Genomic DNA, 26,230 nt, shown 5'->3' with positions numbered 1-26,230 from the left:
ATGTTCTCCTGGATTCTTATCTTCTGGTTCTTGCAGATTCCAAAATTTGTCTCTGCTATTATCTTTAATATCAGTAGATGTTATCACATAATTAATGAAGAATTTCACCATGAAGGAGATGTTTTGATTGGTGCATTTTTCCCTCTTCATACGTTCTACACTGGGAAGAAAATACCACATCCAACTCTAGCATATCAATATTTGGACAATTACATACAGTAAGTACAATTGATTATTTTTCTAGTTCAGTGATTTTATGACACAGATGGTGTAGTCATTAAAATTTACTTTTTGTTAATATTTTATTTTGTCAAATTTACTCTTAGAGATTCTAAAATCTTTTCATCAATTTTATTTTTCTTCTAGATTATTTTCATCACACAGGATGAAATGATTTGGTAACTTTGACTGTGTTCCTTGTAGTTTCCTCATTTGATTGATAACCATAATCTCTTATTGCCAGTTTTGTTATGCCACAATATCTGAATCGTTTTCAGTGTTAGGATTTCGAGGATGATGTATTATAAACCTGACCTTGTTGGTGTTAGCGTTATAGAAATACTGCTTGTGCCTGTGATATTAGATGGTGGCACTAAATGCAATCAGCTCTGAATGTTGTGATGCTTGAGTAAAGAGACAATGTGTGTTACAGCTACTGATTCCAGAGTTGAGAAGGTCATAGTTAGAAGTTGTGAACACTTCTGTGCTCCACAGATGCTTCATCTATTACCTCATTTATTGTAAGTGATAGTTTGATAATTATTTTTTTATTCTCAGACAACTTTTCTTTATTGACCCATTTATTCCATTGGTTTACATTATTTATTCTTGTTATTATCTATGCTTCTACCAATCTATGGTGACTGTTAGAGTTTTATTGTGGTGCTGTTTCTTAGCTTGAGTTAAATAATCTATGTTAATGGATAGTGTCAGACAGGTATTGCTGAGATGGATTGAAATATTCATGTATGGTTTTTAATAAAGAATGTAAGATGGTTTTATCCCAACCAGTCGTTTGTTCCCACAAAAAAACCTTTTTATGTCTGTTTAACAGAGAAATAGAACAATAATACTTGTAAATCCTTATGTATATACATGAAAGATTTTAGAATCTTTAAAAGTAAATTTGTCAAAATAGTAACTTAAGCAAAATCAAAGGAGGTGTGAACGTGAATTATGATGTAGGAAACAATACTCTCAGCTTGGTAAAATCCATTCAGGCACTAAGGCATTAAATCAAAAATGAGGAGGAGAAACATGATTATTATAAATTAAAACTTTATGGTTTTTGCTTTGACAAATTTATTTTGAATATTTAATACATATCACATATTGCTTTATAAATTGGTTATTTTGCTAAAATATATCATGGTACTTCCATTTTTTTAGAAATTTATATTTTCACTGAAAGTAAATAATATTTTTCCATATGCATAATAGATGGGGCAACTTTGATTTTTGTGTGGTACCTCTTATATTTTATTATAATTAAAGCTTCTTGCAAATATAATTTTTTGGTGTCCTTTTCTTTTAGCAGTTCTTTGATTTTCCAATTTTGTGGAGTATAAGTTTTTGTAGTAGGATCTGATGATTTCTTGAATTTCCTCAGTTTCAGTTGTTATGTCGCCACTTTCCTTTCTGATTTTGTTAATTTGGATACTCTCTCTTTGCCCTCTAGTTAGTCTGGCTAGGGGTTTATCAATCTTGTTGATTTTCTCAAGAACCAACTCTTTGTTTTGTTGATTTTTTCAATGGTCCTTTTTGTTTCTATTTGGTCTATTTCTGCCCTAATTTTGATTATTTCTTGCCGTCTACTCTTTTGGGGTATATCTGCTTCCTTTTGTTCTAGGGTTTTTAGCTGTGCTGTCAGGTTGCTGATGTAAGATCTCTCCAGTTTCTTTTTGGAAGCACTTAGGTCTATGAGTTTTCCTCTCAATACTGCTTTCATTTCATCCCATAGGTTTGTGTATGTTGTGTTTTTGTTTTCGTTGAATTCTAGAAAATTCTTAATTTCTTTCTTTATTTCTTCTTTGACCCTGCTATCGTTTAACAGAGCGTTGTTTAGTTTCCATGTGTATGTGGGCTTTTTGTTACAAAAATTGTGGTACATATACACAATGGAATACTACTCAGCCACCAGAAACAATGACTTAATCAAATTCTTAAGAAAATGACTGCATCTAGAGAATATCATCCTGAGTGAGATAACCCAGTCACAAAAGAACAGATATAATATGCAGTCATTGATAGTGGGATGCTAACCCCAGAGGTTTGCACTCCCCCAGAAACAACTCACAGACTGTATGAAGTCCAAGAAATAAAGAAAACAAAACAAAACAAAAAAATATTTAGAAAACAAGAAAACTTTAACTATTTCCATGTTACATTTTGTTTTACATGTACTTTATGCTCATTGTAACTATTAAGTTTTCAAGGCATACTATCAAACCTTTAAAAAAATCAAGTACTGACTAAAAAATATATTCATATAGTTTTATGTAAAAATTATGTTAAAATCTGAAAAAAGTACTGACAAAAATGTATAATTTTAAGCAAAAAATGTTTAAAATCTGTACATTTATCTTTGTTTTGTAAAATAGAGTTGTTCAAAAAAGCATAATTATATTTAATGCATGTCATAGAAACCAAGTTATAATTGCTTCACATAAGTTAATGTCCTTAAAATTTTAAATCAGCTTACTAATGCTTAAATGTCTTAATTGGGATACAATAAATTGTTAGTAAATTATATATAAATGATTTATAAGTTACATATTATTTATATATACATTTACATAATATATCGCTGTGTGATAAATCTGAGGTAAATTATAAACTTGGAAATAAATGTGCTTTCATTTAAAAAAAAAGAAAATGAATTTAGTTACAGATTCTTCCCATTGAATAGCTTCAGTGAGACTTAACAGCAGAAACGTGAATTATAAAAAAAAATTAAAACAAGCTTCATTCTAATAAGAGGCATACTTAGTAAGAAATGATTTAGAGTGTAAATTTTCATAAAGCTCTAAGATCTGTTATCTTTCTTTCTGTACCTTTCATGATAATATATGACTATTTTATTGTATCAAATAGAATACAAGTCATAAATACACAAGATAAGAATTAAAAGAGAGACTACATGGTATGATATGCTGTTGCTTTTCTAAATATGTGTTATTGATTTTCCCTGTCTCATTGTTTGTTGAAAATTGGCCACGGCATTGTAATAAAATGTGACTAAATAAAGTAATCTTAATATGAAAAATAAAACCAGAACAGTTACTGGTTTTCTTTATTCTTTGTATTGTTTTCCATTTCTAGTTGATTTCTACTGAGTTCCAGACTTCTACTTCTCTTGGGTGTATTTGCTTCTTTTTTTCTAGGTCTTTTAGCTGTGCTGTCAAGTTGCTAGTGTGTGCTCTCTCCAGTTACTTTTTGGAGGCACTCGTAGCTATGAGTTTTCCTCTTAGTACTGCTTTCATTGTATCACACAGGTTTGGGTAGTTGTGCTTTTATTTTCATTAAATTCTAAAGTATCCCTTAATTTTTTCTTTATTTTTTCTTTGACCATGATATCATTGAGTAGACCATAGTTCAGTTTCCATGCCTATGTGGGAATTTTGTTGTCTTTTGTGTTATTAATGACCAGCCTTATTCTATGGAGATCTGATAGGATGCATCAGAGTATTTCAATCTTCTTATATCTTTTGAGGCTTGTTTTGTGATAGACCATATGGCCAATTTTGGAAAAGTTGCCATGAGGTGCTAAGAAGAAGTTATATTCTTTTGTTTTAGAATAAAATATTTGGTAGATGTCTGTTCATTCCTATTGCTTCATAACCTCTGCTAATTTTGCTGTTTCTCTGATCAGTTTCTGCTTCCATGATCTGTCCAATAATAAGAGTGGGATGTTGATGTATCCCAGTAATATTGTGTGTTGTGCAATATATGTTTTGAGATTTAGTAGGGTTTCTTTTATAAATGTGGGTGATTTTGTATTTTAAGCATATATGTTTAGGATTGAGAATTTCTCTTGATTGATATTTTTCTGTAATGCTTAAAAAGTGTTCTTCCTTATGTTTTTTGATAACTTTTGGTTGAAATTGTTTTTTATTTGAAATTAGAATGGCTACCCAGCTTGTTCCTTGGGGCCATTTGCATGGAAGGTGTTTTCTAAGTATTTTATTCTGAGATAGTTTGTGTCTTCATCACTCAGATGAGTTTTCTGTATGCAGTAAAATGCTGGATTCTGTTTATATATCCAGTCTGACAGTCTATTTCTCTGTATTTGGAATAGAGTTTATTGATGTTAAAAGGTATTAAGGAACAGTGATTTTTTTCTGTTATTTTTGTTGATAGAGGTAAAATTATATTTTTGTGTCTTTCTTTTTCTTTGTGCTTAATTATTTTCATGATTTTCCTAGGGTGTAATTTTTCAGTTTGTGTTGGATTGTCCATCTATTATCCGTTGTAGGACTAGATTTGTGGTCAGATATTGTGTACAATGGTTTTGTCCCGGAATACCTTGGTCTCTCCAACTTGAGTAATTAAGAGTTTTACTGGAAATAGTAACCTGGGTTGGTATTTGTGTTCTCTTAGTGTATGTATGATGTCTGTCCAGGATCATGTAGGTTTCATAGTTGATGTTGAGAAGTAATACTTCTCAAGAAGTTGCATGTAATACTGATTAGTTAGCCTTTACATGTTACATTTACTTATTCTCTTACTGTTTTTAGTATTTTTTTATTTGTTGTGAATGTGTGGTGTTTTTACTATTATGTGTCTGTAAGAATTTCTTAACTAGTCCAATCTACATGAAGTTTGTAGCCTTATTGTATGTTCATGGTCATCTCATTCTAAAGGGTAGGAAAATTTTCTTCTATGATTTTGTTGAAGGTATTTACTGTGCCTTTTACTTGATATTCTTGCCCTCTTCTATTCCTATTAGTCTTAGGTTTGGTCTTCTCATTGTGTGCTAGATATCCTGGATATTTTCCCTTAGAAGATTTTTAGGTTTTGCACCTTGTTTGTTTTGTTTATGTTTTCTATATTGTTTTCAGCCCCCGAGAGCCTCTCTTGCATCTCTTGTATTCTGTTTCTCAGCTTGCATCTGTGACTCGTGATTTCTTTTTGTTTGTTTGTTTGTTTGTTTGTTTGTCTCCAGATTTGTCTATTTTGTCTTTTAATTATTGTTTCAATTTCTGTTTTCAATTGCATCATCTGTTTCTTTGTATTTTTGTGTGCTTCTTTGAATGATTTTTCCTAGTTCTCCTGTAATTGTTTAGGGGATTTTTTCACAGGCTTCTCAAAGATCTTCATCATCATCATGAAGTATGATTTCTAGTCTAAGTCTTGTTTTTTTCTTTCTTACCAATTTATTTTTAAAAAGAGAGATATATATACAGATTTTTATGGGCATTTTGGTATAACACTATATGAATATTTTGTCATTACTTAATTCTTTTAGAAGTTTGATAGCATGCATTGAAATCCCACTACTTACCATAAGCATGAAATACACATAGGACAGAACGTAACATGGAAACAAATTAATTCTTGAGTATAGATTAAGCATAATGTTCTTTGAATACCAAAAATTGTCACAAGGCTATTTGCTCTTAGATAATTAAAGATTTAAGGTCCAGGTTTACAACACACTGAGAGGGTGCTATATATTTATTTTTTTCCTAAGAAGGACTGAGAATTTCTTTTTTTTTAAAATCCTTTGATTTTATTGAGCTTCATATAGCCTGTGACTTGTTTCTGGGGTGGTCAGAGATTTCTAAAATTAGTATCCAATTATGAGTGACTGTATATTATGTCTTTTGTTTTGTGACTGGGTTACCTCAATCAAGTTAATATTCTCTAGATGCATCCATTTTCTTAGGAATTTCATAAAGTCATTGTTTCTGATAGCTGAGTAGTACTCCATTGTGTAAATGTACCACAATTTTGGTATCCATTCATCTACTGAAGGACATCTGGGTTCTTTCCAGCTTCTGGCTATTATAAATAAAGCTACAATGAACATTGTGGTGCATGTATCTTTGTTGTGTGTTGGAGAGACTCTGGGGTAAATGCCCAGAAGTGGAATAACTGGGTCTTCAGGTAGTTCTATGTAGAATTTTCTGAGGAACCACCAGACTGATTTCCAGAGTGGTTGTACCAGTTTACAACCCCACCAGAAGTTGAGGAGTGTTTCCCTTTCTCTGCATCCTCCTCAGCATCTACTGTCATCTGAATTTTTGATCTTCGCCATTTTGACTGTTGTGAGGTAGAATCTCAGGGTTGTTTTGATTTGCATTTCCCTGATCAATAAGGATGTCGAGCACTTTCTTAGATGCCCACTCTCCTGCTAACTATTTAACTTAGTACTGGAAGTCCTGGCTAGAGATATCAGAAAGCAAAGGGAAATGAAAGGGATAAAAATTGGAAAGGAAAAAGTAAAAACATCACTGTTTGCAGATGACACGATAGTATACTTAAGCAACTCTACAAATTCCACCACAGAACTCCTACAGCTGATGAACAAGTTCTATAAAGTGGCTGGAAATAAAATTAACTCAAACAAATCAGTAGCCTTCCTATACTCGAAGGACAAACATGTGGAGAAAGAAATTAGGAAAAAGATACCATTCACAATAGTCACAAAAACTATGAAATACATTGGTATGACTCTAACTAAATAAGTGAAGGACCTGTATGACAAAAACTTCAAACCTGTAAAGAAGGAAATCAAGGAAGATCTCAGAAAATGGAAATATTTCCCATGCTCATGGATTGAAAGGATCAACATTGTAAATATAGCCATCTTACCAAAAGCAATCTATAGATACAATACAATCCACATCAAAATACCAACACAATTCTTCATAGAGTTGGAAAGAGCAATGTGCAATTTCATCTGGAATAACAAAAGACCTAGAATAATGAAATTCATCCTCAAAAAAAGAAAACATCTGCAGAATTCACCATCCCTGACCAAAGTTATATTACAAGGCAATTGTGATTAAAAACTGCATGGTATTGGAACATAGACAGGCACATGGATCAATGGAATAGAAGAAGCAGAAATGAGCCCTCACATATATGGTCACCTGATTTTTGACAAAGGAGCTGTAAACATTCAATGGAAAAAAGACAGCTTGTTCAACAAACGCCGTTGGTCCAACTGACACTCAGCATGCAGAAGAATGAAAATATTCCTTTTTTTATATCCTTGTACAAAATTCAAGTGTAAGTGGATCAAAGATCTCCATATTAAACCAGATACAATGAAATTATTAGATGAGAAAGTAGGGAAAAACCTAAGAACACATAGGCACAGGAGAAAATTTACTGAACAGAACACCAATGGCTCATGCTCTAAGGTCAAAGATTGACAAATGGGAATTAATGAGATTACAAAGTTTGCTAGGTTAAGAACAATATCAAGAAAACAAAATGGCAGCCAACAGAGTGGGAAATGATCTTTAACAACCCCACATCAGATAGAAGTCTAATATCCAAGGTATACGAAGAACTCAAGAAGCTAGACACTAGAGAATCAAACAATCCTATTTAAAAAATGGGGTACAGAGCTAATCAAAAAGTTCTAAACTGAGCAATACTGGGTGTCTGAAAAGGTTATAAGGAAGTGCTTGACATCATTAAACATCAGGGAAATGCAAATCAAAACAACCCTGAGATTCTACCTTACACTATTCAGGTTGGCCAAGGTCACAAATTCAGATGAAAGCAGATGTTGGCAAGGATGTGGAGAAAGAGGAACACTTCTCCACTATTGGTAGTGTTGTAAACTTTTACAACCACTCTGGAAATCAGTCTAGCGATTCCTCAGAAATTTGGACATAGTACTACCTGAAGACCCAGTTATTCCACTTCTGGGCACATATCCCAGAGAAGCTCCAACATACAGCAAAGACACATGTACCACAATGTTCACAGCAGCTCTATTTATAATAGCCAGAAGCTGGAAAGAACCCAGATGTCCTTCAGTAGATGAATGGATAAAAAAAAATGTGGTACATTTACACAATGGAGTACTACTCAGCTATCAGAAACAATGACTTTATGAAATATCTAGGAAAATGGATGCATATAGAGAATAACATCCTGATTGAGGTAACCCAGTCACAAAAGAACAGACATAATATGCAGTCACTGATAATTGGATACTAACTCCAGAATGCTCTGAACACCCCAGAAACAACTCACAGACTATATGAAGTTCAAGAAAAGAAAAAAGAAAAGAAAAGAAAAAACCATTATGCTTAAACCTTACACATCAAGAAAACTTTGACTAATTCCAGGTTACATCCTGTTTTACATGTACATTTTGTTTATTATAACTTGTAAGATCTTAATGCACATTATCAAACCTTTTTAAAAAAAGCCAAGCACTGACAAAAATGTATTCGTATACTTTTATGCAAAAGTGCTTAAAATTTGTACATTTATCTTTGTTTTAAATAAAGTTGTTCAATTGAAAAAAAGAAAAGGTGGTTTTTTTTTCCACTAAATGTTTAAAACTCCTTTGTTAAATATCAAGTGACCATATGTGTGAAGGTTTATTTCTGGATCTTCTATTTTATTCCATTTATCCATGTGCTTATGTCTGTACCAGTACCATGTGGTTTTTAACACAATTGCCTTGTAATATAGCTTGAGGTCAGGGATGGTGATTCCTGCAAATGTTTTCTCGTTGTTGAGGATGAGTTTCGATATTCTAGGTTTCTTGTTATTCCAGATGAATTTACACATTACTCTTCCAACTCTATGAAGAATTGGGTTGGAAATTTGATGGGGATTGCATTGAATCTCTAGATTGCTTTTGGTTAGATGGCCATTTTTACAATGTTGATTCTTCCAATCCATGAGCATGGGAGATCTTTTCATCATTTGAGATCTTCCTCAATTTTCTTCTTAAGAGATTTGAAGTTTTTATTATACATGTTTTTCACTTGTTAGTTAGAGTTGCACCAGGTATTTCATGTTGTTTGTAACTATTAGGAAGGGTATCTTTTCCCTAATATCTTTCTCCGAATGTTTGTCCTTTGAGTAGAGGAAGGCTACTGATTTGTTCGAGTTAATTTTTATTTCTGGAGTGTTTGGCAATCCTTTATTGCTGTAGTTGGAGACCTGAGTTTCGATGTTGCCATTTTGTCTGCATTTTCATTGCTTAAGGTTTTTTGCTTTCCTCTTGCCATCCTGTTATCTGTGATTATAAATGATCTTGTTGTCACTGACTGGGGCCTGTCTCTTCTGTGGGTCTTAGGGACTGTGGGCTCAGGAAAAATGTTGCTAAACCACACAAGGACACTACAAAGAAAGAGAACTTTAGACCAATTTTCTTCAGGAATATCAAAGCAAAAATACTCAATAAATTTTTTGCAAACCAAATCCAAGAACACATTAAAATGATCATTCACCATGATATAGTAGGCTTCATTCCAGGGATGCAGGGATGGTTCATTATATAGAATTCATGAATGTAATCCAATATATAAACAAACTCAATGAAAAAAGACCACACTGTCATCTCATTAGATAGATGCTGAGAAATCCTTTGATAATGCCTCCTTGTATTCTCTGCCAGAATCATACTGATACAGATGAGGATGCTTGCAGCTAACCATCAGATTGTGCATAGGGACCCCAATGAAGAAGCTAGAGAAAGGACTGAAAGGGCTGAAAGGTTTTGCAGTCAGTTGGGAAGAACAACATTATCGACTTACCAAACACTCCAGAACTCCTAGGGACTAAAACCCAACCAATGAGTACAGATGGAGAAACTCATGGTCCCATTTGCATATGTAGCAGAGGATAGTATTGTCTTGCATCAATGAGAGAAGAAGCCTTTGGCCCACTGCAGGTGTATTTTCACAGTGTAGGAGAATGCCAAGGTGCTGAGGTGAGAGAGTGTGGTTGGTAGTTGGAAACAAAGGTCGTATAGGGGGAGATATGAGTTGGGGAAAGTGGATAACATTTAAAATTGAAATACAGAGAATATCTGATAAAAGTGATATAAAATAAAAAAAAACCTTTCATAACAAACAAAGCTAATGACAATATATATTGTCTTTTAAACCACAAGGAAAGAACACTTATTTAAACACTAGAAGTTTTCTTTTATTTTTATCAGTAGTTTTAATATTACGTAATGCATGCAAGTGGAAAGTTAAGAAATCTTTTACTTATCATTTTTAACACTTCTCAATTAAAGTTTTTTTAATCTACCATAAATTGTGTTTTTCATCAATGTAAAATAAAAGCACCTAAAAATACTGCATAGACACATTTCAATTAAGTATCAAATCAATGAAAAGTTTATGGTTCTTAAATAGTTGTTTGCTTTTTTATCATTTATAGGGTATTTTATGTATTTCTGTTTCAAATGTTATTCCCTTCCCATTCCTCCTCCTCCTCCCAATCTATTTGCTTCCATGAAGATGTTCCAACTCCCAAACACCCATTCCTAACTCATCACCATAGCATTCCCCTACAATGGAAAAAGATAGACTTCAGAGCACCAAAATCCAATGCTTTTCTTTGCTACATATGTGACTGGAACCATGGGTCACTCTATAGGTACTCAAGCTCTGTGGGATTTGGTTGGTTGTCATTGTTCCTCCCATCCGGTTGCAAACACTTTCAGTTCCTTCAGCTCTTTTTCTATCTCCTTCATTGGGGAAACCATACATAGTCTGATACAAGAATCCTCATCTGTTTCAGTATGGCTCTGGCCAAGCCTCTAAGCAGGAAACCATATCATATATCTGCCAGCAAACACTTCTTGGCATCAGCAATGGTGCTTGGGTTTGGTGGTTACATATGGGATGGATCAAATTTGAGGCAGTCTCTGGATGACCTTTTATTCAGTTACTGCTCCACTCTTTGTGCCTGTATTTCCTCCTGTGAGAATTCTGTTCTCCCTTCTAATGAAAATAATTGTTGTCTTTTAAATAGTAAGGAGAAGACCCTATTTAAAAAGAACATTGTGTCCCTGTTTTCTTTTTATTTTACAAGTTTATCCCAAAAATTAAAAATTAAACATCTTGCTTCAATATAGAAATTGCCTTTAATATACTGGACATGTTCAATTTATTCCATTCTTTCTGGTCCTATGTATGAAGGTAAGAATAAATTCAAAAACAATAAATGACAAAAATTGTTGCTTTTCCTAGGAAGATAACTTAGCCAAATCTTAAAACATCATTAAATCACCTCTGTACTCAGAGTAACTGCTCCTGGAAAAGTTTAATATAATTTTTAATAATTTCACTTTCTGTTACCCTAATACATTTGAGGTTGGTGCCATCCCAGAATATTAGTTGTCTATAAAAAAATCACATCATGATGAAACTTGATACTTCTTCCAGAAGTTATCAAATAACATTTTTTTGTGTGCTTTTAGGAGTAATGGACCCCATAGAATGATTTCAGGGAATGCTTGGCCCACATAGAGTGGCCTTGATAGAGTTAGTATGGTCCTTCGCAGAGAGGTTTAGAAGTGCAAGAAGGTCAATTTTTGCAGGGTCTTCACTTCTGCTGCTTGTGGATAAAAATGTAGGTCTCTCAGCTCCCTGTCCAAGGTCTTTATGCCTGCAAAAGGAAATGCTTCCAACCATCCTGAAATGGACAAGATGTCTAAAATTATAAGTCAACTGCAGTTATATGTTTTCCTTCATAATATTTGTTATGAGCACCAGGTGTCATCACATCCATCAAACATAAAGAAGACAGAAACTGATACCAGAGACTGGGTTATTGTTGTGATAGACTTTGCTTATAAGTGTTTCCAGGAATATTGACTTTGGGACTAATGTAGTGAAATTCTTTAAGTGTGGATTAAGGAGCCAACCAAGGAACAATGAGACAAAAATGTTGCTGAGTAAGATTTGACCTCTGTGTTCTTGGCTCAAGGGGACACAGATGAGATGAACATTATCACATTTCATAAAAATTGTTCTTTAGATATCTTGAAAATTAATGATGCTGCATTTTGACCAATGGAAAAAAGTGTGCCTGAAGCTAAAGTGAAGTTATAGGTTCATTCCCATGCCAATGGACATCTCAACAAAGCCTCTTATTGACAGTGGCAATTGGTTAATAGTGTTTAAGCATATAAAGACATATAAAGAAAAGTACGAAGGTGATAAAGAAAAGTGCAAAATTTACAGATTGAGGAGAAAAGAAAATTAAGAATTGGCATTGGTCTAATTCCAATACATAAATACATATAGAGATTAAAGAAATGTTTAATGCTAAATTGAATAAAGGGAGTAACAATTTCTGGGGAAAATTAAAGCCATCTATGATTCTAATTTGTAATAAGGAGTTTATGTCCACTCTCAACTACAGATTAAGTTTCAGGGTATTCAAATTTAGAAAGTAAATGAAAGCAAAGTGTTTATGGCATCTTTCTGTATAACTAAGGACATCTGATAAGGTCAAGATTATATCAGGCATGCCTGTGCAAGGAGATTAGATGACACATTATCCCAAACTGCAAAAGACTTGGAAGAAGACTCCATGATGTTGAAGATGACAGAGCTGTGGAATATCTGCCCAGGAACACTGCTAACATGGAATTGCAAAAGCCTAAGGGGAAGAATTGTTTTGAAGTGAATAGCAATTCAAGGAATTGGAGATGTGATGAACATTTTGAAATCAGGTACTGAGTTATGGAGTGTTAGATTGCTCAGCTTGTTTTTGATCTTCCTTAGGCCTACTATTTTCTTACTCTGTTCTTTTTTTCTTCTAAATTTTAAATGATATTGAAAATTCTGTGCTATTACCTATGGGAAATATTTTATCTACTTTTTTTTAATTTTCCAGAAACTTACAATGGAAATTGCATAAATTTCACAAGAGACTTCTGAACTTTGGACATCTAACAAACCTGAGGCTGTTTTAGAGTATGGGAATTTAAAATGGACTTTATGTATTTTGCAGTATTTTATGGCCACAACTCCATCAAAAGCAAGAATGGAATGTAGTGGCTTGTACAAGAATGTACCCAAAGACTATCTTGTTTATGTTTTTGACCATACTGAGTGTCACTATTAGGATGCATAGCCTTGTATGAGTAGGCAGGGACTTGATAGAGTAAGAATATTATTTTGGTGGTGTGGTTACCTAAGTAGAACCAGTCTAACAAGTATGTTCCCACTTGTACTTATCCTGATGCTGCATTAAAATGCTCAGAAAATTTTGAAGAGCATTACTGCCTTTATAATATCATGGCTCCTCCCATGACAATCATAGACTAAAACAAAAAATTGTAAACTAATGTTTACTCATTTAATGTTTTCCTTAATGACAATAGCCATGCTCCTTGTATCTCTTCACAGCAATAAAATGCTTCCTAAGAAGTGTTCCTTCTTTAGATAGTGGTTAGACTTTATGCTGACATCCATTTTCCTTGCTGGAGTTTTGATTTACTTGATCTGTCACAGGTCATTATATGTTATTATATTTTAAGTAAGGTCATAAATATAACTTCCCTCTTTTCTTGAGCATTTATTGCTTCCTTGTTATTTATAATTTATGGTTCATAGTTCCTCTCTATTGCTTCTGTGCTAAACTTTTAAGCATTGTGGAAGAAGAAAAAATGTACAATGAAAGCTTAACAAATGATTTTTTTCCTGTGATCAACTAACTTTAACAGAGAGATTAAGTGATACTCTTTTGTCAGTGTAGATTTGAGACATTTCAGAATAAAATGTATTTTCTAACAAAAGTTACTAAACATATAAGCAGATTTTTTCAGAGAGTAGAACACCCCAAATGTGAGGAACTGAGTTTATATCTCACAAAAGGATATGAGTACAAAACTATAATCCACTGCTCATATGGAGGGTAGCAGAGAGTAACTAGAGAATTTCTACTGGTTTGCTCTGTAGAAATCTAGGCATATTTGGTAAAAGAAAGAAAGAAAGAAAGAAAGAAAGAAAGAAAGAAAGAAAGAAAGAAAGAAAGAAAGAAAGAAGGAAGGAAGGAAGGAAGGAAGGAAGGAAAGAAAGAAAGAAAGAAAGAAAGAAAGAAAGAAAGAAAGAAAGAAAGAAAGAAAGAAAGAAACCAAGCAAAACTTTATTCCCAGTAGTCTATAGAAAGGAACAGGAAGGTATTTCTGAGTTCCTGATATACACAACAAATAACAGTCAAGTAATAGATACTATGTTATTAGGTAAACAAGCAAACAACTGAGAACTAAATGAATAAAAACATAAATGTATAATTCATGAATACATAAACAAATAAACTCTTCATAAGTAAATATATTGCTAGGAATCCACCCGGGGTTTGCTTAAATCCATAGTTCCTGACCACCATACAAAAGTACATATTAAGAGACACACATGCACACAGTCACACACACACACACACACACACACACACACACACAAATCTTATAAATACACAGAATGATAAAAATAAAAGGAAACTGTGCTGCATTCTTTTTAATATCATCTATTCAGTTACTGAAGCAGGCTTTTCTAAGCTTGTTCTCTGACAGTAGTAATTCAATGCTACCATACTCAAAAAATTTATATCAGAAATAAAGCTACATTGACCACACATAAAATAAAACTAACTTCAAACTATTATTTAAGTAAGACATTGTTTTTTAAATGTGTTTGGATTGATAATAAAATACTGGGTTTTCATAATAGAAGACGCCAGAAGGAGAAAATCTGGATGCTACCAGATCTTCTTTTGGTGTAAAATGATTTCTTATTTGTAAATAGAGTACAGGAAAAATCAAAAATTAAAATATTAATAGTATGTGGTTTTAGGAATTATAGTTAATGAGCTGTAATTGTAAAAGTTCTTGCCTAATCCCAATACATTTTTCTAATCTAGTTCATTTATTCATACAAAAGAATGCAAATTACAAGTTTTACTATATCAAAATTGAACTATAAAATTTACTGTAAAAAATATGTGAATGGGAGTGATATATGTACATATATATATATTTATATGTATATATAAAATATTTTCCCTCTTGTGTGTTTTTATGCGATTAACCCAGATATAACTTTAAGAACTACCAGTATATTCTGGCTCTGCTATTTGCTATTGAGGAGATCAATGAGAACCCAAATCTTTTACCCAACATATCTCTTGGATTTGATTTCTACAATGTCAGATTTATTGAGAAAGAAACACTTATTAATGCTATTATTTGGCTCACTGCTCATGTGCGGAGAAAGGTTTATCCTAATTATAATTGTAATAAAAGAAATTTAACTGCTGCACTCACAGGAACATCATGGATAACATCTGCCCAAATTGGGACATTGTATCAACTCTTTAAATTTCCACAGGTGAGAAAATTTGGATTGTGGGAATTGAAAGGATGTACTCTTTCTTCATATTATAGTTGTCTTTAAACCAATAGAGTGATTAATCAGTTATTCAAACTTCACAGCGATACACTAATAAATGGAGTTCATTTCAAGTTTTCTTTCTCATAAGAGAAAGGCTGGTTTAGTAAGTAAAACCATGTAAGTCCATGAAACTTAGAGGGTTAACAGAAATTTTAGTAGAATGTAGTGAATTGAATGTTCCTTTAAAATGTTCTCCTGTTATTACCTATTACTTCAGGAATGAAATTTTGTTTGATAGTAATATTCTCCTTCTTTCAAATTTGCCTCAGATTACTTTTGGACCTTATGATCCTCTGTTGAGTGACCGTGGTCAGTATTCTTCTCTGTACCAGATGGCCCCCCAAGACACATCTCTTTCACTTGCCATTGTTTCTTTGATGGTTCATTTTAGGTGGACATGGATTGGTCTCATCCTCCCTGAAGACCACAGAGGAAATAAAATTCTATCAGACTTTAGAGAGGAGATGGGGAAAAATGGTATTTGCATAGCTTTTGTAAAAATGATCCCAGCTGCGTGGACTTTATATTTTACCAAATTCTGGGAAAATATGAATGAGACAAATGTGATAATTATTTATGGTGACATTGATTCTCTAGAAGGTGTAATGAGAAATATTGGGCAAAGGTTACTGACGTGGAATGTCTGGGTCATGAACTTTGAACAACATGTTACTCAACTTGCTGATTATTTCCTGTTAGACTCATTCCATGGAAGCCTAATTTTTAAGCACAATTATAGAGAGAATGTTGAGTTTACCAAATTCATCCAAACAGTAAATCCTAATAAATACCCAGAAGACATTTATCTTCCTAAGATGTGGAATTTTTTCTTCAAGTGCTCCTTTTCTGATCTTAATTGTCAAGTTTTGGAAAACTGTCAAACCAATGCCTCTTTGGATCTATTACCTAGTCACATATTTGATGTGACCATGAGTGAAGAGAGCATTAGTATTTACAATGCTGTATATGCTGTGGCTCATGGCCTCCATCAGATGAGAGTTCAACAACTTCAAATGCAGCCTTATGAAAATAGAGAAGGGATGGAGTTCTTTCCATGGCAGGTAATAAACATTCTACAGTTATTTATTCTCAGCACTATGACATATTAAATTTGCAATTACAGCATATTAGCTAATATAAAACTAAGTTTATCTTGTTACAATTATGAAATTTTTGTGATACTAGCCTTACCTATAAGTCAAGGTAGTTTCAAGTCTATGGTGTAAAATGGTGTGCAGGATACCAGGATCAAGTATACTTAGTCAACCTCAAGTTTATTTCTTCAATATCTTGTAAAAACTTCTTCTCATGTTAATAGTTTAAATTAAAAAAAAAATCAATGCTTCATATATTTGTTACAAGAGAAGATAAAACAGGACATATAATAAAATAATGATGGCTAGTTTACATATAAATGATGCCTTTTAATGAATTTCTAGACATCAGCATTGCATCCCCTTTGAGACTCTGAGACTCTAAAAATATTCTGAAACAAATGGGTCTAGCTAGGTTTCAAAAAAGTTGATCCATTCATAGGTCAGTCATCATTGGTTGCTGGGTTGAACTTGATTCATAGTTTTCATTTAAAAAATAATAATAATTAAGAAGCAGAATGGGACTCTGGATGCTCAGGTTTTCACCTAGTTATCATCAATGGAATTTTCACTCAAGTTGATGATCACATCATAAATTAAGAATGATAAGACACATTTCTAAACTCATATATTGTTCTGCCCTTTGGGGACAGTATAATAAAAAATGTTTTTCTCTTTCAGCTTAACACTTTCCTGAAGGACATTGAGGTGAGGGACAACAGGAATTTAGATTGGAGACAAACAGTAGATGCAGAATATGACATTATTAACCTTTGGAATTTGCCAAAGGGTCTTGGACTAAAAGTAAAAATAGGATCTTTTTCTGCAAATGCTCCACAGGATCAACAGTTGTCTTTGTCTGAAGAGATGATTCAATGGCCAGAAATATTTTCAGAGGTGTGTTATGTATTGTATAAATGCTTTGTTCCTGTATTATGAACACAATTTTTTGTAATAATGCTGCTTGACTCAAGTTCCATTACACTTCTAGCATCAGTATAAAATAACCATAAAGTAATACTAGTATAGTTGCTATTCAGTTTCCTTGACTCAGGTCATTGGAAGTATATAGTGTTCAATAAGTCCCCAAGTATTAACTCATATGTGGCTTAGGTTTCACAAATTTGTCTCAAATCAGGAATTGAACACATAATCAGAGGAATTTTACATCTCCAAATGACTCGTGGGTTACTGCACTAGAATGGAATCACGCATTTGTGATTAATATCATCAAACAATATTGAAATTTATTTCTTACTGTATGTTCAAATACCATGATGAAAATTGAGTTTAGGAAAAAAGATAATATATTACTCTATGTTTTCTGAAGTGCCAGAGTCTACCAAAGACAGAGGAATGACAAGAGGTTATTCTAGACACAGCACAGGAAACAGAAAAAAAAATGTTTCTATCTATACATATTAACCACAAATAAAATTAGAAACCTGGAATAGAGGAAATATTGTAATGTTTCATTTCCCTACCGCAGTTTCATAAATCTATTAGCCTGTCTGAAACCTGGATGTTTCAATGACTTCCCAAAAAATTTCACCATAAGCAAGAAAAAATAAAATTTTAGTTCAAAATGCCACATAATAACTCCATTAGCTTGACTTAACTGTTGTTCAATTCTCAGTTTGTCCTATCTCATCCAATGTTTAATAATATCTTCAAATAATAGTTTGATGGTATAAATATTATATTTGAATATTTATGATTTTCATATTTAAGGGGGTACTTATTTGATTCCATGACAATTATAAATCCTCTCAAACTGATTGTCAAGATTCACAATATTGGTTGAATTTAAGATGTACAACCCAAATATCAAAAAATAAAGTGTTTGACTATATGGACCGAATGGCCTTCTATATTTTGTTACTATTCACCAATGCTTCACAAATTTGTTCTTAATTCATTAAAATTCCAAAATTTTAACTCTATGATAATTCACAGACCAAAACTAAAACACATTTGCATACTCATAGTATTTCCTTTATTTTTCAAAATTCATTTATTTAAAATCTTTATTATTTTATTGACATTTTAAATGTTATTGCCCTTCCTGATTTACCCTCTGCAACTCCCCCTTTGATATATCCCTCCCCATGCATTTATGAAGGTGTTCCCCACACTCTCCACTTCTGCCTCTCTGCCCTAGAATTCCCCTAGGGGTACCGATCCTTCTCTGAAACAAGGGGTTCCCTCCCATTGATTCCAGATAAGGCCATCCTCTCCTACATATGCAGGTGGATTGATAGATTCCTCCATTAGTTCTTTTTGCTTTGAGGTTTACTCTCTGGGAGCTCAGGAATGTATGGTTGGTTGATATTGTTGTTGTAATCCCATTCAGCTCCATTAGTCATTTTCCTAACTCCTCCATTGAGGTTCTCATAGTTAATCAGATGGTTGGCTGGAAGCATCTACAACTGTAATGGTAAGGCTTAGGCAGAGACTCTCAGGAGACAGCTATGTCAGGCTCCTGTCAGCAAGCACTTCTTGGCATCAGCAAGTGTCTGCATTTGGTTGTTGCATTATGAGATGGATCCCTAGATGAGGCATATTCTGGATGCCCTTTCCTTTAGTGTCTGCTCCATTATTCATTCCTGTATTTCCTGTTAACGTGAGCAAATCAGGGTTAATACTTTAAAAATGGTGAGTGGCCCAATCCTTCTCCTGGCAACCCTGCCTAATCTCTGGATAAGGTCTCTTCAGGTTCTTGATCACTTGTTGTGGCTATTTCAGCTAATGGCACCTCTGTTGGTCCTGGAATTCTCTTTCTTTCTGGCATCTGGTACTTTCTGTTGAATACATCCAGCCCTCCCCCATTAATATCCATAATTTTTAAATAAATCTAGGTGTTAATAACAATTCATCACCCTCCACTGCATAACATTGAAGAACTGTTTTTATGTTTTTTCATAAAAGCCTAAGCATTAGATAACATTCTTTTATTCTCCTCAGATCCCTCAGTCTGTGTGCAGTGAGAGTTGTGGGCCTGGATTCAGGAAAGTAACCTTGGAGGGTCAGGCCATCTGCTGCTACAAGTGCACTCCTTGTGCAGACAATGAGATTTCTAATGAAACAGGTAAATGATGTTTTATGGATAACGTCCTATTTCTACACTGGATAGCTCAATATGCTCACAAATAAAAAAGATCACATTACAAGTCAGATATTAATTCCTTTATTAATTTTCTAAGGAATTTAAATATAGTGATTCATGATCATCCTCTGAAATAGATCACCACATCAATTACAAATAATACTTCATATACATCTTTAATCCTATGCCAATATTGGTATTTAAAGACACAAATATTTCTCTTTGTACTTTCATTTCACTCTGCCATTTTGAATATATTAATAAATTATCAAATACTTTTTCTAGAAATATATTTCAATGATTTTTAAGAACCTTATAAGTGTCAGACCTGTTGATTCCTCACGGGGATTATTAACAGCTCATTTCTCATTTTCAGTTGTTTGATAATTTTATATATTTTGTTTTCATTACATTTACTACACACACTCCTCCCAGATTTATTTCCCCTTCTCTAGCTACAAAATTTTGTAATTTAACTATTTGATAAATTTATGGATACTCACTTATACTTCCTTGTATACATGTCACTTAAAGGTTGTTAACCAACCTTGTGCTGTACACTGAAAAGTAATGCTGATTTTTTTTCAGTAGCTAACAACCGCAAATAACCTTATTTTATGGGGGTGGGTGGATATCTTCATGGCTACCTCCATTGTCTATGCTGAAATTTGGACTGGGTTAAGTTTCCATGAATTTCATACATTTTCTCATGTATTTTGAATTTATGGCAACAATTTCCCTGTGTTTAGAAAATATTTTTTGTGGAGAATGGGTGTGGCGGGAGTCCCAACATGATGCGTGGAACTCAGGCCTAAACTTGTGACTAGCACCTGACTTCTTTCTGTCCCTGAGATTAGCCACTCTCACTGTGTGAGCTGCGCAGACACACCCATGATGCAAGATCAGGCCAGATGACTCGGACCTATGAACTGCAGCCACGCAACATGGACTGAGGAGGTGGAGTTGGTGGCCCCTGAGCCGATGGTTCAATCTGTACTTTTATTTTTTTTAAACTGTCAGATATGCTCTCTAGATTGTCTATTGACATTTCTCCCTCACTAGACACTTTCTCCGCCTCTGAATTCTGGGAGCGCTCTTCCCTAACCTGGCTTAGAGTGTCATTTCCCTTCTCCAGCTCTGCACTACACCGTTCCTCATCTCCTATACCGTTTTTTACCAATTTCCATACTGGCAGCACTCCTTTAGCTAGTACCCCTTCCTCTTTAGCAAACCGCAAATCCTTTCCTAATTTTTTCTAACTAGACATTGTGAGATGTCCTGATACCAGGAACCAGGGAGCTGCCTGGTCCAATGATTTTAAAAAATTTTATATAGTCTCTTTTTTTACCCGATTACTTTTGCTTTTAGCAAATCCTTCAGAGCTTGACAAACTCTCTGAATTGATGTTGTGTTTCCCATAGTGCTGGGTACAACTTGTCCCTGTACCAGAAACTTTATCGTCTCAAACCGAGAGCCTTCCTCGTCCCCTTTACTGGGGAGCTTTATAGTATCAAACCGAGAACCTTGATTGTCCCACTTACCTGGGAGCTTACCGACTAGTCACCCTGACCTCGATGAGTTCTGAATGCTGAAGGGGAGTTTCCCCGTACAGGCCACCACTTGTCGCTACCATCTCCGACCAGCAGAAAAGGAGCAATGACACAGAGTTCTTTTAGCCTTAGTTAGGCTTTTTAGACAAGGGACCTAGTCAGCCATGTAATTCACCAAAATATTGCAAGAGTAACTCCAAATAAAAATTCTTTTCCTGTAAAACTTGTAGAACCAGGCTTCCACATTTCAAATCAACCTCAGCAACAAAAGCTTCCGTATTCCTACAAGGATGATGCATTAGTCCCATGGACAGCATTCTGGTGCTTTCCAAATAAAAAATCTCAAAATCCACATTTTCCAACCAAAGACATCATCAACCCTTTGACAGTAAAACCCAACTTTGGTACAAACTTACATCTTAGTTGTGGTTTTACTACTTGAACAAATACTTTAACAAAGTCAACTTTTAAAGAAAACTTTTTATCAGGATTGGCTTACACGTTCAGAGGTTCAATAAAATATTCTCAAACAAGGAATATGACGGGCAGGCATGGTTCAGGAGAAGGTGAGAGATCTACAATTTTAGGTGAAACATTCTAGAAAAAGATTGACATCCAGGCTTCTAGAAGGAGGGTCATAAAGCCCAGAACCACAGTGACATAGTTGCTTCAACAAGGGGATAATTTCAAATACTGTCACTCAATGGGCCATGCATAATTAAACTAATATATCTAGATATTGTAAATAATAAATTTTGGAGTATATATTTATGTATTTATTTATTTTTGAACAACTTTACTTTAAAGAAACAAAGATAAATGTACAAATTTTAAGCATTTGTGCATAAAAGTATATGAATACATTTTTCTCAGTGTTTGGCTTTTTTTTCAAAGGTTTGATAGTGTGCATTAAGGTCTTAATAGTTACAATGAGCATAAAGTACATGTAAAATGGGAAGTAACCCGAAATTATTCAAAGATTTCTTGGTGTGTAAGGATTGAGCATAATGGTTTTTTCTTTTCTTTTCTTGAACTTCATACAGTCTGTGAGTTGTTTCTGGGGTGTTCAGAGCTTTCTGGGGTTAGTACCCCATTATCAGTTACTGCATATTATGTCTGTTCTTTTGTGACTAGGTTATCTCACTCAGGATGATATTCTCTAGATTCATCCATTTTCTTAAGAATTTCATTAAGTCATTATTTCTGATAGCTGAGTAGTACTCCATTGTGTAAATGTAGCACAATTTTTGTATCTATTCATCTACTGAAGGACGTCTGGGTTCTTTCGAGCTTCTGGCTATTATAAATAGGGCTGCTATGAACATTGTGGTGCATATGTCTTGGTTGTATATTGGAGTGTCGCTGGGGTATATGCCCAGAAGTGGAAGAACTGGATCTTCAGGTAGTACTAGGAGCATATATTTAAAGTTAAGTACAATACTCAGAAGAATTTAATAAACTATTAGAGCAGATTATTATAATATTTTTAAAAATCCTCATATCTTTTAAAGATATTTTATCAATGGTTGATTCAAATGTTATTAAAGTGCTTTATTGGGTGATTTTTGAGCACTATCTAAAGTAATAGAGTCTACTCAATAAACTTCAGCAGAGAACAATACTAATTTGAATATATAAGGATTGTAAGGAACAATTTAATTTATGATTCACATATAAGAAAACATATATTTTTAAACTTTCTTCCATTTATCTAGATTTCTCATACTTAAATTAAGAAAGATTTGTAAATTAAGATTATTATCTGGGCCATCAGAGGATTTTGCAATGTATTTTCAGAAAGTGGTACAGCATTGTCATTAAATAGAGAGAAATACTCTACAAAAAACAAGATATTTAGCTAGCACAACTTAAGTCACAATTAAGACTGTTAATAATTTTACTGAATGTTGATATGGACCTGAAAAGATACAATAATATTCTGTACACTGATAGAGCTTGAAAGTCTACATATTGTTGCACTGAAGCCATTCCGAATTGCATATACACTGGTTCTACTGAGTACAGTGGGATGTTATTAAAATGAGAAATGTAGAGAAGAGAGCACACTGAGTTCTAAACAAAAAACTGAGGGAAAGAAAGGAGTGTAGTAATTAAAGAAAAATTGAATCAAATCCTCTTTTATATGAAGGTGAATACAGAAGGAAATATGTAAGGAACAAGGTACACTTTAGAAATATAGAATTGCATAAATCGCCATACTAATTACTTTTTCTCTGAGAACATAAAGTATGGAAATATTTGTGAAAGTCTGTTTAGTTACAAATGTCTCGGAAAAAAAAGAATCACCTTAGTCTAGATTTTTGATCTTATGGTAACCTAAATTTCTGATAAGATGCAGAGCAATGTGTGAAGTGTCCAGAGGGTCATTATGCAAATGAGAAGAAAACAATCTGCTACCAAAAATCTGTGAGCTTTCTGGCCTATGAAGAACCCTTGGGAATGGCATTAGCCAGCATAGCTTTGTGCTTATCTGCACTTACAGCCTTTGTAATTGGCATCTTTGTGAAGCACAGAGACACTCCTATTGTCAAGGCCAATAATCGAGCTCTCACGTACATTTTGCTCATCACACTCAAATTCTGTTTTCTATGTTCTTTGAACTTCATTGGTCAGCCGAACACAGCTACCTGCATCCTTCAGCAGACCACCTTTGGAGTTGCTTTCACTATGGCTCTATCCACTGTGTTAGCCAAAGCTATTACTGTGGTGCTTGCTTTTAAGGTCAGTTTTCCTGGGAGAATGGTAAGGTGGCTAATGATATCAAGGGGTCCAAACTACATCATTCCTATCTGCACTTTGATCCAACTTCTTCTTTGTGGAATATGGATGGCAACATCCCCACCACACATTGACCAAGATGCTCAGACTGAACATGGACACATCATCATTTTGTGCAACAAGGGCTCAGCTGTTGCCTTCCACTCTGTCCTGGGATATCTCTGTTTCTTAGCCCTTGGGAGTTACACCATGGCCTTTTTGTCAAGAAATTTGCCTGATACTTTCAATGAATCCAAATATCTGTCATTCAGTATGCTGGTATTCTTCTGTGTCTGGGTCACTTTTCTTCCTGTCTACCACAGCACTAAAGGAAAGATCATGGTGGCTATGGAAATATTCTCCATCTTGGCTTCCAGCACAGCACTCCTGGCCTTCATATTTGGTCCAAAGTGTTACATTATCATGTTGAGACCAGACAAGAATTCACTTAATCATATAAGGAAAAAAACACATTCTAGTAAGAAGAATTCCTTTAAAATATAATTTTAAAAAGTTCAGGTTTTATGTTACCAGCTTCATGAAAAGGATCTTTCATATATCAATCTAAAACATGTTATGCAATTAGGGTATGAATGAAAGTATATCAGGTTTCATTTTATTACCCAAATTTATTATAGTAATATAGTATAAAACCCATTTATTTTCCATGTTTGAAAACCACATTCACTCTGGTAATCTTTTATATATAATAGTATTGTATTTAAATGAGTTGCTATATTCTGTGTATAAAGTGTATATGTAATGTGTAATATAATGTTTCAAAATAGAACTTTCTGAGTCATGAAGAACCTCCATGCAAGATGAAAATGATTTACTTTTAAGGCTGTTTGTAGCCTATATCCAGAGTTCTCTGTATTCCATAAATACAACTTACATCTTTTACATCATTGAAACTACAGTGTCTTTCATCCCCAGGAGTTAATGCTCTACTGTGTGAATCATGAATTGTAAAAAAGAATGTGCATCTCCTAAATATAGAATTTAAGATGGTATAGGATTCTGTTGTCGAAATAGTTACAGATTTACAAAATGTTTTTAATTACTTGTTTCAATCACCATTTGTAAGATTTTAACCAGTTGTACAGCCACCATCAGATAGCCACATCAAGAGGATAAGTCACTACTGTTGCCTTCTTTTTTAAAAAACTTTTTATTGATTTGTCTTAAATTTAAAATTAGGCACCTAAGCTCCACTCATCTTTTCTCCATTTGTAACATAATTCTTGATTTAAAAAAAAAAGCAACCACAAAACATCTCTTTGTGAAAGGAATAGTCTATTAGTATGTTCTAGTGCATACCATATTGCCCACATTTTTAATTATACATGTTTATTGCATTGATTGATTTATTTAGTCTGAGTCCTATGGCTTGTACTATACTCTCCATATGGAATATTTACCAAGACTGCTCAGCAATTCCATGCTCTTGTCCTGTCTTTGTAATTGACATCCTGGAGGTTTAGATCTGCAGGTCTGGATCTCTCATTTACTTCAAAAGATCATAAAGTAAATGTGTGGGAAAGTCACATCAAAATTCAGGATCTCCCAATGACTGGGTAGTTGCTGAGATTTACCCACAACACAAAGGAGAGCTCCTCATCTGTATCCTGGCTACATTACCCAAGGCTGCAACCATCAAGAGGCAGAGCCAACACTCCCATTCTCATGTCCTAATGGCTATTTGATCCACAGTATGTAAAGCCATGACCAACTCTACTGTGCTTGCAAGGAGAGCTGTTGGGCATGCTTTTCAAAGTGTTGTTCCCAGGGAGAGACAGAGAAAGTTTTCTTGCTTTCATTTGTCAGGCCCGCCCTCTTGCATGCCAAAGTGTTGGGAAGGAAAGGGCTTATTAGCATCACTCTATGGTCCACACCAGTGCATAGTACATAAACTGCATGGCCAGAGATTCTACAATCACACCTTCACAGGATACAACTTTCTCCATACCAAGAGCATCATCTCTACTGTGCTACTCATGGGAGGTACAGGTTCTTCTCTCCAGAGTGTTGCAGTCAGTGATGGTTAAGAAATACTCTGATATTCTCATGAGCCAGGAAATAGCTCTCCAGCTTACTGAAAATAGTGAATAATTGTTTTTTTCTTTTGTATACCTTGTTTTATGATAGATGCCTTTTCAGGTAATGTATTAAAACACTTACTTGGAAAACTGTAATTGAGTCAATGATCTTGTTATATGTAGAGTTGTTTTCTTTCTTTTTTGATATTATATTATATTGAGTGAATTATATAACATTTACATCCTAATTACAGCTTCCTTTTTC

The 26,230-nt window shown here is 34.0% G+C and overlaps 1 protein-coding gene across 1 annotated transcript; it reads left to right on the top strand.

Moving 5' to 3' along the window:
* LOC308439601 (vomeronasal type-2 receptor 116-like) lies at positions 1-24,430 on the top strand (the record flags this gene model as incomplete). Its single annotated transcript, XM_080941479.1, has 6 exons — positions 1-218; positions 15,041-15,335; positions 15,668-16,459; positions 17,174-17,389; positions 19,457-19,580; positions 23,502-24,430. The coding sequence occupies 6 exons, from the start codon at positions 1-3 to the stop codon at positions 24,428-24,430; spliced, it is 2,574 nt and encodes an 857-aa protein (XP_080797605.1).
* Between the last annotated feature and the right edge of the window lie 1,800 nt (positions 24,431-26,230).

This window comes from Micromys minutus (genome assembly GCF_963924665.1).
Source record: "Micromys minutus genome assembly, chromosome: 30".
Taxonomy (NCBI): Eukaryota; Metazoa; Chordata; class Mammalia; order Rodentia; family Muridae; genus Micromys; species Micromys minutus.
This window is presented reverse-complemented; position numbering and strand designations above follow the sequence as displayed.